General features: G+C 44.0%; 1 protein-coding gene and 1 non-coding gene across 2 annotated transcripts; both read right to left on the bottom strand.

The window, feature by feature from the left end:
- Nucleotides 1–1,173: 1,173 nt before the first annotated feature.
- On the bottom strand, nt 1,174–14,692 carry Rnf135 (ring finger protein 135). The gene is made up of 5 exons (XM_027426522.2): nt 14,322–14,692; nt 12,052–12,192; nt 8,652–8,814; nt 3,349–3,426; nt 1,174–2,364 (listed from the first exon to the last, which is right to left on the bottom strand). The coding sequence occupies exons 1-5, from the start codon at nt 14,667–14,669 to the stop codon at nt 1,835–1,837; spliced, it is 1,260 nt and encodes a 419-aa protein (XP_027282323.1). The 5' UTR covers nt 14,670–14,692; the 3' UTR covers nt 1,174–1,834.
- On the bottom strand, nt 5,334–5,437 carry LOC113836874. The gene has a single exon (XR_003487396.1). It is a non-coding gene; the product is annotated as a U6 spliceosomal RNA (small nuclear RNA).
- Nucleotides 14,693–16,102: the final 1,410 nt, after the last annotated feature.

Here is a 16,102-nt window from a genome sequence, read left to right as displayed (position 1 = left end):
TACAGTGGCAAACAAGTGCTCTTGATTAAGAGATGATATGATAAGAGTTGATATTGAGAAACTATCTGATCACCTCCCCCACAAATGGCCTGAATCCCCTTATGAGGCAGTTAAAGGCACAGACCATGAATTCTGCATTTCTTCTCCAATACGTTGCCAGCTGTTCAGCACCAGGCAAGTAGCATAATGTCTCTGAAATGCATAAGTCTCATCTATCATACAAAGTTATCTCATGGGCTCTCTTTGAGAAGGAACGATGTTAGCGAAGCATTCATTGCATTGCTTGACATGGAGTGTGGGTCCACATGTCACTACATTGCTTGACATAGATTGTGGCTTTTTAAAAAAATAATTTATTTATTTTTATGTACATTGGTGTTTTGCCTACAGGTATGTCTGTATGAGGGTGTTGGATGCCCTGGAACAGGCGTTACAGACAGTTGTGAGCTGCCATGTAGATGCTGGGAATTGAACCCAGGTCCTCTGGAAGAGCAGCCACTGCTCTTAACTGCTGAGCCATCTCTCCAGCCCGTTACTGTGTTTTGAGATAGGTTTTCTCTGTATAACAGTCCTAATTGTCCTAGAACTCACAGCTGGCCTGGAACTTACAGAGATCCACCTGCCTCTGCCTGCTGGAATTAAAGGTGTGTGCCACCATGCCTGTTTCCTAAGTATTTTTCATCCATGGTTGGCTTACTACAGATACAGATAATAAATATTGAAGAAGGTAGGCAGTGGTGGTGCACACCTTTCATCTCAGTACTCAGGAGGCAGAGACAGGCAGATCTCTGAGTTCCAAGGCCAGCATGGTCTACAGAGTGAGATCTAGGACAGTCAGGGATATACAGAGAGACTCTGTCTCAAAAAACAAACAAAAGCAATAGAAAACTCAAGGTGATTGCACTAGGTAACAGCCATCATTAAGTTCAGGTTGGCCATCAAGTCCTGGTTCTGGCAGCAGGGAAAGCTGAGAATAGAACCTAGGACTTTGTGTGTGCAGAGAAAAGGCTCTACTACTAAGTCACACCCCAACGGTGTATTACTTTAAAACACTAAATTCATGGAAACACTATTACACAGCAATTGCTAAGTAGCATATATCCCTTTACTTGTGGGTCCTTATGGTTACTATCTGCTTCCAAGATCACAAGGACAAACTGAACCCAGTACAGCTGTGATACTCATGATTTCAATTTATTACATTGAAAGGCTAAATGATAAAAAGAACAATATTAAAGACACACAAGGTAGGATCCAGAAAGGCTCCCTCTCACTGTCATTGGACAGTGCTCCACCCTCCCAACAGTGGTACATGGAACATATATAGTGTATGCTAGTTAGGGATGTTTATCCAGCTATGCAGTGGCATTAGGCTTTTAACTAGGGGGTCAGTCATGTAAGTGTGACTCACTGGCCATAGGATGATTGAACCAACAGTCCCAGATGAGGCCTAAGTGAAAGACAATGGTCCAAAGTCCCTCTTATGAGGCAGGCTATTCTGAGGCCTTAGAGGTAGCCTTTGGGAGACATTCCAGGCCAGCTCTTTCTCTGAAATGCCCAAGGTTCAAAGAGCTCAAGCCCATTTAGTTAATATTGTCCCACACAAAAAAGAATAACTTCAAAAGTGGGTGGAGTCATACCGTTTAGTCCAAGCTGGCCTTAACTTTGCTGACCGCCAGGCTGGCCGCAAACTTGCAGTTATCCTCCTGTCTCAACTTCCCAAGTGCTTGGGTTACAGACACATACTACCATATCCAGTTTCCTTAAGTGGAATTCTCCTAATTTCCCCTAAACAGAGAGATTAGGAAGCCACTATTCTAACCCTGGGGAAGCTTCATGAGTTTACCTGCTTTATTTCCAGGTAGTTTCCAGGACTTAGGCCATACAGCCAGAAGGCAGGGTGCAGTGGAAAGGAGACAGAAACCTCACACTCATACAGAAGCCTCTCCTGTTCAGAGCATGAGTAGAAGGCAAGCTCACCCAGCTCAAGGTCCAGCCACACACCCACGACCTCAGGGCGGCCTAAGTGAAGGTCAGTTTTCTTCTCTGTAGCCCAAGCAGAGAACTGGCCAGGCCCTTTCCACTCTATGCACCAAGAATCCTTAGTCCTTCCCAGCATCTGGTTCCGCTTCATGCCCCACGAAGCCACTCCAACAGCCCAGTGGTTGCAGTTCCTAGTGTCCACTTCCCAGTACTTCTGGCCAGAAGAGAGAGCTTGGGAACATAAGACCTGGCTAATTAAAAATCTCTCAGGACTCCAACGATAGGGCTGTTGACAATGAGACACGGTCACTCTCCGGCAATTGTTGGAAACCACCAGGTTACAGGAGATGCTTCCTAAGTCAAATGTTGGACTGATGGCCCCTGGGGAGAAATAAACACCGCAAGAACATGGACAGTCAGTTATTTTTTCACTTATGTGTATGGGTGTTTTGCCTGGGTATGGGTATATATGTCTGTGCACCACACACATGCAGTGCCCACAAAGTCAAGAAGAGTGTGTTAGATCCTCCAGACCATTAGGAGCAACAAGGGGGTGCTAGGTATGAAGCCTGGGTCCTCTGGAAGAACAGCCAGTGCTCATAACCACTGAACGGTCCCTCCAGCTAGGGATAGCCAGTTTTTGACTATCCATGCTAGAAGTCATTAACTTAATAGCAAAAGGTAGCATTTTATCTTTTGGGGGGTGGGTGGTTTGAGACAGGGTTTCTCTGTGGCTTTGGAGGCTGTCCTGGAACTCCTCCAAATTTATATATAATATTTCCCTCCCTCCCTCCTTTCCTCCCTCCCTCCTTTTATGTGCATTGGTGTGAAGGTGTCAGATCCCCTGGAACTGGAGTTACAGACAGTAATAAGCTGCCATGTGGGTGCTGGGAACTGAACCTGGGTCCTCTGGAAGAGCAGTGAGTGCTTTTAACACTGAGACATCTCTCCAGCCTCATATATAAGTAGTTTTATTTGTTTTTATTAGATTGAGTCTCATGTAGCCCAGGCTGGCCTCAAACCATATAGCTAAGGATAACCTTAAAACACTGATCCCCTGCCTCTACCTCCCAAGTTCTAGGATGACATGCATGTAACATCACACCTGGTTTACGAAGTGTTGGGGACTGAACCCATGGTCTTTTGCATACTGGGAAAGTACTCTATCTATTGAATTATTATGTTGTTGTTTTGTTTTTCAAGACAGGGTTTCTCTATGTAGCCTTGGTTGTAGACCAGGCTGGGCTACCTGCCTCTGCCTTCCAAGTGCTGGCATTAAAGGTGTGTGCCACCAGCGCCTGGCTAATCTACTGAGTTATATCCCAGCCCTAGTAGTAGGTATGTTTAAGTGGACCTCATACTTACATAGAGCAAACTGGGAAGATTTCCTGGGTACAGGACACCTTTGGTCAGGCAGCTGGCATAAGGAAGAAGATGGCATTTCTAGGAATTAAAAGAATAATTGGGAGGAAGAAGTCCCATTAGCAAAAGGCAAGCTGAAGGTACCCAACTGTCATGATATGGGCACAGGCCTGCATTCTTTCTCATTAGCACATTTCTGGGTGTCTGGGTTGTGCCAGATTACCACATTCAGACTAAGTATATCAAGTCCCATATGTGGGACTTGTTTTTTTGTTTTTTGTTTTTTAACTGTTTCCCCCACAAAAGCTCAAACTGCTTGCTAGCAGAGGTCTTGTTCATCTTTATGTTCTAAGCATTAAGACCCATACAAGCAGCAGAGATAGAAAGTGTTTTATGCATGTTTATCAAATAAATTAATACAGTTCCAGGAGATTGTAGCACCCTCATATCCAAAATACCCACAACCCCCATATGTCAACACCCTAAACCATTATTATGTAAGCCAGGTAACCTGAGCCGATTTAAGGTTCATGTCAACTTCAGACACCTCCAACTCCCTCTCCATGTTCCAAAGTTTAATTGTTATTTTTTGTTTTTGGGGGGTGGTCCCCCCCCAGACAGGGTTTCTCTGTATAGCCTTGGCTGTCCTGGAACTCACTCTAGAACAGGCTGGCCTCGAACTCAGAGAGGTCCACCTGCCTCTGCCTTCTGAGTGCTGGGATTAAAGGTGTACATCACCACCGCCCAGCCAAAGTATAATTATTAACTTAAGCAATTATATATGCTAACCATAGTGACCATGGGAAGGCAGGACAGAGAAAGTGACGGAAAACCTACAGCATGGCAAAGATGAAATCTTCCATTTGAATTGTTTTTGTTCTTTTTTCCATTTGTTTGTGTGTATATGTGTGTGCGTGTGTGTGTGTATGTGTATATGTAAATTTTTGCATGTGTGGTTGCTTGTGCATATGTGTGTACATGGGTGTATGTGAAGGCCTGATAGTAGTGTTGAGATTCACCCTCAATCACTCTTTCACCTTATTCATTGAGATAGGGTCTCTCAATCAAACCCAGAGCTTGTCTGTGTGGCTTTGCTAGCCAGCTTGCTCTGGGGATCCCCCATCACTTCCTTTCCAAACTGGAATTACAGGTGAACCACCACAACCAATTGGCATTTGTGAGGGTTCCAGGGATCCAAACTCCAATCCTTACACTTGTGCAACAAATGATTTGAGCACTGAGCTGTCACCCCAACCCCCAATTTGTACCTTGTGACAGCAGAATAGAGCAAATTTAAGGCTCAGATTGAGGTGAAAGACTGTCTAGGGTGAGGGCTGTGATTACTGCAGGAGAGCAGGACAGTGGCCAACCAGAAGCCACTCTCTGTTTGTAGACAAGGTCTTTTGTAATCCAGGCTGATCTTAAACTTACAAATAAGGTAAGAATGGCTTTGAACTCCTTCTTCTCCTACCTCCACCTCCCAAGTGCTAGGATCGAAGGTATACACCACTAGGCTTGGATGAAGAGCCAGTCTCAAAATTCAGGTCAGTACCAAAATAACTCAAGTATCCATCAATGAATAAATGATTATTCAAAATATGGCAATACACTTCTTTTATTTTATTTTATTTTAGTTTTTTTAAAATAGTAACACCTGTACTCTTTTTTTTTTTAAGAATTTATTTAATTATTTATTATGTATACAACATTCTGCTTCCATGTATATCTGCACACCAGAAGAGGGCACCAGATCTCATAACAGATGGCTGTGAGCCACCATGTGGTTGCTGGGAATTGGAAGAACAGTCAGTGCTCCTAACCTCTGAGCCATCTCTCCAGCCCTTAGTTTAGTTTTTTGAGACAGTGTTTCCCTGCAAGCCCTGGCTGTCCTGGAACTTATGCTATAGACCAGGCTGGCCTCCAACTCAGGACATCCACTTGACTCTACCTCTCCAGTGCTGGGATTAAAGGTGTGAGCCACCACTGCCTGCAAGTATGCATGTTTCATGAACTTGTGTGTCATTCTTACATAGGGGCCATCCTAATCTTTTCTTTATTATTCCATTTTTTTCAAGTCTATTATTATTATTATTATTATTATTATTATTATTATTATTATTATTATGAGGAGGAGGAGGAGGAGGAGGAAGATGGTGTATATACTGCCAAGGCGAGCATGGCAATATACTTAGTTTTTGTTGTTGTTGTTGTTGTTGTTGTTGTTGTTTTAAAAGCTGGGTATGACGGCACAGCTCTAAACACCAGTGACTTAAGGAGATGAAGTTTTATGGTAAATTATACTTCCTGAGTATAAACCAAACTGCTAACCTACTAGATCTATTAGGTTTTTGAAAGTATATGACAAAGCCAGACCTTAGGAGGTTGAGGCAAGAGGATCATAAGTGAGACCAACTTACGCATCATAGCCAGACTATGTCTCAAAACAAACAACAATGGGAAGGGAGGGAGGCTAGAGAGATGGCTCATCAGTTAAGAGTGCTCTGCTCATGTAGAAGATCCAGATTTGATTACCAAAATATACCCCTTGGCTCACAGCCCTTTCTTTCTTTCTTTCTTTCTTTCTTTCTTTCTTTCTTTCTTTTCTTTCTTTCTTTCTTTCTTTTCTTTCTTTCTTCCTTTCTTTTTTTCTTCGAGACAGGGTTTCTCTGTGGCTTTGAAGGCTGTCCTGGAACTAGCTCTTGTAGACCAGCCTGGTCTCAAACTCACAGAGATCCACCTGCCTCTTGCCTCCCAAGTGTTGGGATTAAAGGAGTACACCACCACCACCCGGCCTTCACAGCCTTTTCTAATGTTATTCTCAGGAGACCTGATGCCCTGTTCTGGCCTCTGTGGGTACTGTATGCTTGTGGCACACAGATAAACATGCAGCCAAAACATCCATACACACATAATAATAAATAATAATAATTTAAATGACTGCTTTGTAAGCAACTAAAGAAAGAGAGAGAGAAAAAGGAAGAAAGAAACTAACAAAAAGAAGAATGAAAACAGAAAAAAATCTGGATTCTGGAGCACATACAGCTAAGAGGACATTTATTTTTCAAGCTAACTTCTAATAAACGTTATCAAAGAAATCATACTTTTCGACTTAAAGAGGAACACCTTTTAAAGAAAAAATGATATTATTTAAATTTAAAAAAAGCAACTGGGGGGGAGTGAAACTCAGTGTAAATGCTTGCTTAGCATGTGTGAAGCTCTGGGTCTATCCTCAGTAGCCCCAAGACAAAATCTAAGGAGTAAATATTAAAAAGCTATAATAAGATACACATTTCTAAGTACATAAAGCTAGCAGTAGCCAAGGTGAGTAGTGTTTTGGGAGGCCAGAGCCAATGTCTAATGCCTAACAGGCATTATTTTTTTTATATGTAAGTCCAGGAGAACAAGAGAAAGAACAGTGGTTCCTTCACATTGATAATGTTTAAAATTAATACATTTCTCCAATACAATATAGAGATCCCCCCGCCCAGACAAGATCTCACTGTGAATACCTGGAACTCTTAGAGACCCATCTAATCTAGCTCTGCCTCTTGAGTACTGGAATTAAAGGTGTGTGTCCCTAAGCCCAGCCAAAACTATATTTTTGATAAGATATATCAAGAAGTAGCAAACTCTAAGACAGATAGGACTACAAAGAGAGACTCAAAATAAGCAAAACAAAAATAAGGTGCTGGAGAGATGGCTCAGAGGTTAAGAGCACTGGCTGCTCTTCCAGAGGTCCTGAGTTCAATTCCCAGCAAGCACATGGTAGCTCAGAGCCATCCGTAATGATATCTGGTGCCTTCTTCTGTCATTCAGACAGAATGTTGTATATATAATAAAGTAAAATCTTTAAAAAAAAAAGAAGCAATTATATAGTTGCATGCCTTCTTTTCCTTCTTACTAATATTCCACCCCACCCCTACACTCTTTTTTGAGACAGTGTCTCTCTCATATAGCCTAGGTTGGCCTTGAACTGATGCTACCATCTCTACCTCCCAAGTGCTGGGATTAGAGGTATGTACTGCTACACTTAGTCTCATGTCTTGTTAGTAAAAACATTTACTGGGGGCTGCAGAGATGGCTCAGCAGTTAAGATCACTTGCTGCTCTTGTTGAAGACCTTGGTTTGGGCCCTAGTACCCACATGCTCACAACCATCCCTAATTCCAATCCCAAGGATCTGGTGCTCTCACCCTCTTCTGACTTTTGAAGGCACTAGGCATACACATGCTGGTAAACTGCTGTTATTCAGGCATCTGTACTGCCCTGCCCCTGGGGTTCTGACAGGACACACCCTCAGCTGCAGCCACTAGGAGCACCTCCTGTGCACATTCACTTAATTCCCTTTTAAAAGGACCCTGCCCACCTCCCATCTTTCTCTGTCTGTCTGTTTCTCCTTCTCTGCCTGTCTCTGTCTCCTCCACCCCTCTTTTCTCTTCTGCTACTTACTCCTGGCCTACCCCAGATGTCTCCCCTCTCTCTCCCCTCTCCTTTTCCATTCCATTTCTCTTAATAAATAAAAAACCCTCCAAGTGAGCTCTCTCTCTCTCTCTCAAACACCCCACACAGGAAATAACTCTAAAACCATGAAAGCAGGGACCAGAGATGATTTAGCCGGTAAAAGCACCTCTCGCCAAGCCCAACAGCCTGAGCTGATCCTTAGATCACACGCTGTGTAAGGAGAGAATTTCTTCAAGTTATCTTCTGACTTCCCTCCACATGTGAGCTGAGCAGGCACATGCCCACCACCAACAACCATCACATATGTAAGTAAAATTTAAAACAAAAAGTCCAAATCAGCCTATTTCCAAACTCCCCAGGCAAAAAGCAAAGACGAGCCTGGTGGTGGTGGTGGTGGTGGTGGTGCAGCACATCTTTAATCCCAGCACACGGGAGGAAGAGGCAGGCGGATCTCTGTGAGTTCGAGACCAGCCTGGTCAACAAGAGCTAGTTCCAGGACAGCCTACAAAGCCACAGAGAAACCCTGTCTCAGAAATAAATAAATAAATAAATAAATAAATAAATAAATAGCAAAGATGAGCCATAAGCTGGGGTCCTGGTTCACGAGTCTTAAAAATGTGGGTTTTGCTTTATTCAGGGCCTATGTTACAGAAAATGCTTCTTGTTCATATCCCTAAATGCATACAGCCACAGGCATACCTCGGCCCACTCCTACTCAATTTACACCACCACAGCGAAAAGCAGCCATGCTCTTGGTCCTGTCCCCAAAGAACAAGCCAGGGGCACTGGGCCATTCCCACCCAACTTCCTTAGTCCTGCTCAACTAAGTAACATCAGCTTACTCACCCTGAACTTGTTCTCCAGGATCTTCTTTCCATGTGACACTCCCTTTTATTTTTTTCTGAATTTCTTCTAGATTTTGGAGAATCTCTCGAATTTTCCTTTCGGATGCACTGGACATTACTAGCTTTGGAGAACTCAAGGACTGTTTCTTCTCAGAGGAAGAAGCCTATTGATCAACGAGGAAACAAGTGAATGAAAGCCAACTAGGGAACTCATCAAACACACTCAAGGGCTGCCTTCCACGTTCAGTCTTCTTTTCGTTTAGGTCTAAACAGGCTTTTAAAAACAAAACTAGGGGCTGGAGAGATGGCTCAATGGTTAAGAGCAATAGCTGCTCTTCCAGGACCCACATGGCACCAGGCATGCATGTGGGCTCAGACATACATGCAGATAAAACAACCATACACATAAAAACAATCAAACAAACAATATTCTCTAGCAGGATGTAGTGGCTCAAGCTTGTAATACAAGCACTTAAGAGTCCTGAATACAGCTTAAAAAAAGAATTTAAGAAAGAGCCCTGAAGCAAGAGGACTGCTATGAGTTCAACATTAACCTGGGCTATAGAGAAAGATTCTGTCTCAAACAAAACAAAAATCATGATGCTCAAGCATTTTTTTCCACAATTTTTTATTTCAAGACAGGGTTTCTCTGTGTAGACAAGTTCTCTGTCCTAGAACTTGTTCTGTAGACCAGGCTGGCCTCAAACTCACAGAGATCCGCCTGCCTCTGCTTCCTGAGTGCTGGGATTAAAAACATGCATCACCACCGCCCAGCACATTAATTTCTTTTTATTTTATGTTTATGAATTCTTTGCCCACCGGTTTGTGTGTATGTACCACATGTGTGCTTGGTGCCGAAGGAAACCACAAGAGGACATCAAATCCCTTAGAATTGGAGATACAGGTGGTTGTGAGCCACTGTGTGGGTGCCGAATATCAACCCAGGTCCTCCGGAAAAGCAGCAAGTGCTTTTAACTGCTGAGCCATTTCTCTGGCCTCCTATTGCACAAGATGTATCATTTATTTATTTAATGTATTTTTTATGGTGCTAGGGATCAAATCCAGAACCTTGTGCATGAACTCTCCTACTAAGCCACATCCCCAGTCTATAAGATACTTTTTATTTTCTCTTATTTTGTTGTTGTTGTTATGTGCATATGGAGAGAGAGAGAGAGAGAGAGAGAGAGAGAATATGCGGGGGGAGGGGCTTGGTATATGTGCACATGGAAAAGGATATCAGGTTTCCTGTTCTGGCATGGCTCCACCTTATTCCCTTGAGACACGGTCTCTCACTGAACCTGGAGTGAGGCCAATCACATTAATCTCATTCCCCCAGCCCTGGCACACTTGTAACCCCAATTCCAAATCACAGTAACATCACTGTGTCTTGCCCCAGGTTCAGGGAGAGACCCTGCCTAGCCTGTGGCTGCACAAGTCAGAAAGTTGCAGCAGTAATCACTGATTTAAAAAAAAAAAAAAAAAAAAAGGCATATGGAATCCTAAGAACCTCTGATAGGGAATTTAACTCATTCAAAGAAATCAGTGAAGGCTTCTCTCCCAGAGAGTGCTGATTTAGGGCATGGCAGAGGCATAGTCATCCCCTAGGTGACGAATAAAGGAAACAAATGTTGTGAAAGGCATTCCTCTAATGAGAAGAAACAAGACATCCTACAGGAACTGACTGGGCTTGGGTGACTAGAGCATAGAGCCAGGAGGTCAGGAGGGCTGTGGTCAGGAGAGGACACAGGCATGGGATCCCTTATGGTTTTGCTGGGGTTTTAATCCCAAACAGACACTGCCATAGTTTGGATCATACATGGCTCCCCAAAGGCCATCTAGTAATGCTTAATCCCCAGGGCGCCATAAATGGGGTAGTGAAACCTTTAGGAGGTGAGCATAGTAAGCTCTTTAGGCCATTGGGGGCATGAGCCACTCCTTGCCTCTACCTCTCTTCTACTCCCCGGCCATGAAGTTCCGAGATTCTGCACACTACATGTTTCTGCCATTGCCAATGGGCGCCTGTAAACAGAGAGCTAAAAACTGATTGTCTCGGGTTAAACAAACGTCATCAGAGTATTTCAAGCAGATGAGTTACATGGTCATATCTGTATGAAGAGAGTTGACTAAAATAGAGTGGAATATTTGCAGGGCTGTGATGACAATCCAGGCAAAAGATCATCATAGGCTTGGACTAGAGAATTCTCATAGGAGCTCAGGGTGAATAGATTTGGAAGATACTTCGGCTGGCTGTGGAACCTCAGTGTGCTGCTAGACCGGTTAGGGTAGAGGAAGTGACATGACTTCCAGGCTTCTGGCTTGTGTATTTGGAAGAATGAGACCAAGGCAGTGATGGAGAATCCCCAGAGGATTGGGGCACTTAACTGTGATGGTTTTGAGAGACCCAAGAGGAAAAGTTGAGATGCAAGAAAGTAGTAGAAGTAGGAGGATCAGGAGTTCAAGGCCAACTTTCTGAGTTCAAGGCCAGCCTAGGCTACAGATCCTGTAGCATAAAACAAAAGCAAATGAAGCAACCTGGAGAGTGAGCACAATGGGGATACTCAGGAGGCTGGTTTAGGAAGACCATGAGTTCATGTTGAAGGCTAGACTGGACAACACAACAAAATCTCATCTCAAAAGGAGAAAGGGGGCATTAGCAAGATGGTTTGGCTTGTAAAGATGCTTGCTGAACAAACCCCACACCCTGAGTTAGATCCCTGGGACCTACAGTGGAAGATGAGAATGGATTCCTGAAAGTTATGCTCTGATCTCCCCTACAAACCCATACCCTCCCCTACTCTCTCTCTCCTCTCCGCTCCCCTACAACACACACACACACTCGCTGATATACACACACAAACTCTTTCTTCCATACAATAATAAAATATTTTTAAAAGGTCACTGAATGGGGCTGGAGAGTTAACTTGGCAGTTAAGAACATTTGTTGCTCTTGTAGAGGACCTGAGTTCAGTTCACAGCACCTACATGATGGCTCATACTCATCTGTAACTTTGATTCCAGGAGGTCCAACACCCTTTCTGACCTCTACAGGCACCAGACATGCACATGGTGTGTATATATATATATATGTAGACAAAATACTCAAACACATAAAATAAATACATCTTTAAAAAAATGTAAAGGTCACTGAAGATAAGGACTTTCAAATCTGTGGGATTTACCAAGAGCTTGCTGGTGATTTTAGAGAGTTGACTGGGTAGAGTGGGAAGGATGGATCCCAGCTTACTCGAAGCTTCCATTAACTCATGTCGAGCATGCCAGATTTCTAATCACCCATATTTGGTAGTAAAGAGAAACATGAGACCTGTTGCATCCCATGTGTCATACTGCTTTAGCTGGAAGCTGTCCTTCACCCTGGCCCCTCCTTTCCCACCTGAACCTACCATGCCCAGGATGCCTAGTTCATTGTCCAATCCAGATCCCGGTCTTGATGTTTGAAGGCTCTTGACAATGTCTACAAGCTGTTGCATCAGTTCTGTCAGCTCCTGGATGACCTCTTCTGTGGTGTTTTTCTGTACTGCCACCTTTAAAAGAGTGAAACTGGGCTTCTGGTTCCCAAAAACTGGACCCAGAACCACCACTCAACAAAGGGAGCTATAAACGCCAAGGTAGCAACATGAAAGAAAACATTTAGAGTGATGGAAAAGAAGAGAGAGACAAGAAACAAATCTTCAGATATACCATGAAATAGATTTTTACAAGAATGCCAAGACTACTTAAAGGCACAAGAAGTATTTTCAACAAATACTAACTAGAAATGTATATCCCTATACCAATCAATGAAGTTAGATCCTTTGGTTTGTTTTTGAGACAGGTTGTCTCTACGTAGTCCTGGCTATATTGGAGCTCTGCACATAGACCAGGCTGGCTTGAAACTCACAGAGATCTGCCTGCCTCTGCCTCCTAAGTGTTGGTATTAAAGGTGTGCACTACCAACGCCTGGCCTGAAGTTAGATTCTTGCCCAATACTATATAGAAAATCAAATGAGAGGCTGGGTGAGAATGCATGCCTGGAACCCCTGGGGCCCTCAGATAAGTCCCCAATTGAAAAGAGTAAAACTGAAAATAGGAACTCAATTGTAAGATAATGTACATTGTAGCAGTAGTTATAATAGTCGAATGTAGAAACAATTTAAATGTTCATTAACAAATAAATTGATTAGAAAGTGATATATCTACATAGATGATATGATAGCCACCTAAAGCAAGGGTGTTCTGATACATGCTGCAACATGAATTCGCCCTGAAAATATTATGGGAATGAAAGAAGTTAGGCATGGGCTGGCTCAGAGGTTAACAGCACTGGCTGCTCTTCAAGAGGTCCTGAGTTCAATTCCCAGCATCCACATGGTGGCTCACAACCATCTGTAATGAGATCTGGTGCCCTCTTCTCTCATGCAGGCAGAATGTGTACGTAGTAAATAAATCTTAAAAGCAAACAAGAAAGAAAGGGAGAGACAGGAGAGAGAGAGAGAGAGAGAGAGAGAGAGAGAGAGAGAGAGAGAGAAAGGGAGAAAGGGAGAGAGGGGAGAGAATGAGGGAAGAAAGAGAGATATACACCCAGGGCAAGATGCCAGGCAGCTACCAGCCAGCTAGAGAAGAGAAGCAGTAAATTAAAATAAACCTTAGGAACGAAAAGTAAAAAGCTTGAAGCAAAAGGAAAAGAAAAAAGGGGGGAACAGGTTAACTTAAAGAGCTAGCCACAAACGAGCCTAAACTAGGCTGAACATTCACAACTAATAAGAAGGCTCCATGTCAAACCCGGCAGTGGTGGCCCACAACTTTAATCCCAGCACTTGGGAGGCAGTGGCAGGTGGATCTCAGTGAACTCAAGGTCAGCCTGGTCTACAAAAAAGAAGTCTCGGAGTCATATTTGGGAGCTGATTGGTGGTTCAAAAGAAAAAGCCTGGTACAGTAGATGAGACATGTGCGGAGGCTGGAGGGACAGGAATCAGGTGTTATAGCTTAGTGGGTACAGAGGTCCTATGTGGCGATAAAATCACTTTGGCAACAGCGGTGACAGATGCACAGTGTTGGAGATATGACAAATGCCATCGAACTGTACACTGAAAAAAATTGTTCAAATGGTTGGCCAGTCATGGTGGCACATGCCTTTAATCCCAGCTCTTGAGAAGCAGGGGCAAGCAGAGCTCTGCAAGTTCAAGTGGTTCACACCTGTAATCCCAGACTTGGAAAGCCAAGGAGGCAGAGATCATTACTCACTTCAGGTTCAAGTCCAGCTTGGTCTACACTAGTTAGATCCTGCCCCGATAAATAGAATTAAACAATGTTAAAATGGCAAATTTTTTAGACATCACAGAAAGGCTGTCGAATAAATGGAAATACACCTCGGTTGGATGGGATTTAGATTTTCAACTATTATGAGATTTTTAACTATCGTTTGTGACCAGACCTTACTATGTAGCTTTGGCTGCTGTGAGGCATGCCCGTCTCAGCCTCCCAAATCCTGGGATTACAGGCGTGCGATCTCCACGCCGGGCATTTCTACTTCTTTATACAAGTCTGAACTTTTCAAAGATACTCCCGAAAACAGATTAAACTGATAAAATCACGTAGCGGAAGAAGAGATCGCGAAGGCAGGAGAGGCCCAAGGGGGCGCACGCGGGCTGCCAGAGCGGTGTGGGCTTCCTACCGGCGGTGGCGCGGGGCGACTCGGCGACCGGGGCGCGGACGCGGTTGCGGGGCCAGCCTCGAGCTCGAGCGCCGCTTGGCGGTACTTGTCCGCCAGGTCCTGCAGCAGCAGGTTCTTGCGCAGCTTTGGCTTCGCCTCGGGGCCCTCCCGGCAGGTGGGGCATGCCCAGGGACGGCCATCCACACCCGCGCGCTGCGTGACCCACAAGCCATTGAGGCACCGGTGGCAAAAGCTGTGGCCGCAGGGCAGCGTGACGGGACAGTCCAGCAGCCCTTGGCAGATAATGCAGCTCAGGTCCTCCTCGCTCAACCACACAGGAATCGAAGTGCCTAGGACTGGGGCCGCCATACTGGGCGGTGGCCTGGAAGGCTCTGGTCTGCCCCACCCACTTTACTAGCTCCGCCTAGCCCACCGTATGCCCCTCCCAGCCGCTCTCATTCTTCCCAGCCTCTAAAAGTGCTTGGCGTTGCTAGCTGGTTGACCTCCAGCCTGGAAAATCATCTGTCAATCCAGTGACTCCCGCTCCTACATCCATAACAAGCAACCCTAACAACTTAAACTATGAAGAGGGCTCGCTACAGGAACTCATTTTAGTGTTGCGCCCAGTAGGTGTCGCATTTTGTTTTCTGAGATGTGCGCAAACAAAACAAAAAAAACGACTGAGTAGCAGTGCAGCGAGGCTGAGGATGAATTCAGATTTGTTTGTTAGTTTTTCGAGATAGGGTTTCTCTGTGTATATCCTTGGCTGTCTTGTAACTCGCTCTCTAGACCAGGCTTGCCTCAAACTCCCAGTGATCTGCCTGCCTCTAGCCTACCCAGTGCTGAGATTAAAGGTGTGCACCAACACCATCTGACTACTTATTTATTTATTTATTTATTTATTTATTTATTTTGGTTTGTTTTGTTTTTCGAGACAGGGTTTCCTGTGTAGCTTTGGAGCCTATCCTGGCACTCGCTCTGGAGACCAGGCTGGCCTCGAACCGACAGAGATCCTCGAGTACTGGGATTAAAGGCATGCGCCACCAACGCCCGGCCTATTTTTTAAAATAACTTTATTTATTTGTTTGTTTACTTATTTATTTATAATGTGCATTGGTGTTTTGCCTGCACATGTGTCTGTCGGGTCCCCTGGAACTGGAGTTACAGACAGTAGTGAGCTGCCATGTGGCTGCTGGGAACTTCACATCGGTCCTCGGAAGAGCAGTGTTCTAAACAGCTGAGCCATCTCTCTAGTCCCCAGAAATTATTTTTAATAATCTCCTAGCAGGGTTTTTAATTGAATTTTTAAAAAAATATTTTATTTTGGGCCGGGCAGTGATGGCGGCACACTCCTTTAATCTCAGCACTCAGAAGGCAAAGGCAGGTGGATCTCTATGACTTCGAGGCCATCCTGGTCTACAGAGCTAGTTCCGGGACAGTCAGAACTACACAAAGAAACCCTGTCTCAAAAAAAAAAGAAAAAAAAAAGAAAAAAAAAAGTAGGAAAAACAAACAACCAAGCAAATGAACAAACAAGCAAAATTCACTTTTTTTACTTTTGAGGAATTATACCAAAAAACTTTTTTAAAAAAAATTTAAATGCACTTTATTTTTAAATAACCTACATGACATGTTTTTTCTTTTCTTTTTTAAATTTATTTACTTATTTTTATTACGTATACAGTATTCTGTCTGCATATTTGCCTGCTCACCAGAAGAGGGCACCAGATCTTATGAAAGATGGTTGTGAGCTACCATGCCGTTGCTGGGAATTGAACTCAGGACTTCTGGAAGAGCAGCCA

Source organism: Cricetulus griseus, chromosome 7 (genome assembly GCF_003668045.3).
Source record: "Cricetulus griseus strain 17A/GY chromosome 7, alternate assembly CriGri-PICRH-1.0, whole genome shotgun sequence".
Taxonomy (NCBI): domain Eukaryota; kingdom Metazoa; phylum Chordata; class Mammalia; order Rodentia; family Cricetidae; genus Cricetulus; species Cricetulus griseus.
Note: the sequence above shows the minus strand (reverse complement) of the source record. Positions and strands in the feature narration are given on the sequence as shown.

What these genes read in the sequence shown, in the direction of transcription:
- Rnf135 (XM_027426522.2), bottom strand. Translation starts at nt 14,669, where the DNA reads ATGGCGGCCCCAGTCCTAGGCACTTCGATTCCTGTGTGGTTGAGCGAG. An exon ending in GTCGCCCCGCGCCACCGCCG is followed by an intron (nt 12,193 to 14,321) that starts GTAGGAAGCCCA and finishes ACTCTTTTAAAG; the next exon opens with GTGGCAGTACAGAAAAACAC. An exon ending in TCCTGGAGAACAAGTTCAGG is followed by an intron (nt 3,427 to 8,651) that starts GTGAGTAAGCTG and finishes TTTAATTCCTAG; the next exon opens with AAATGCCATCTTCTTCCTTA.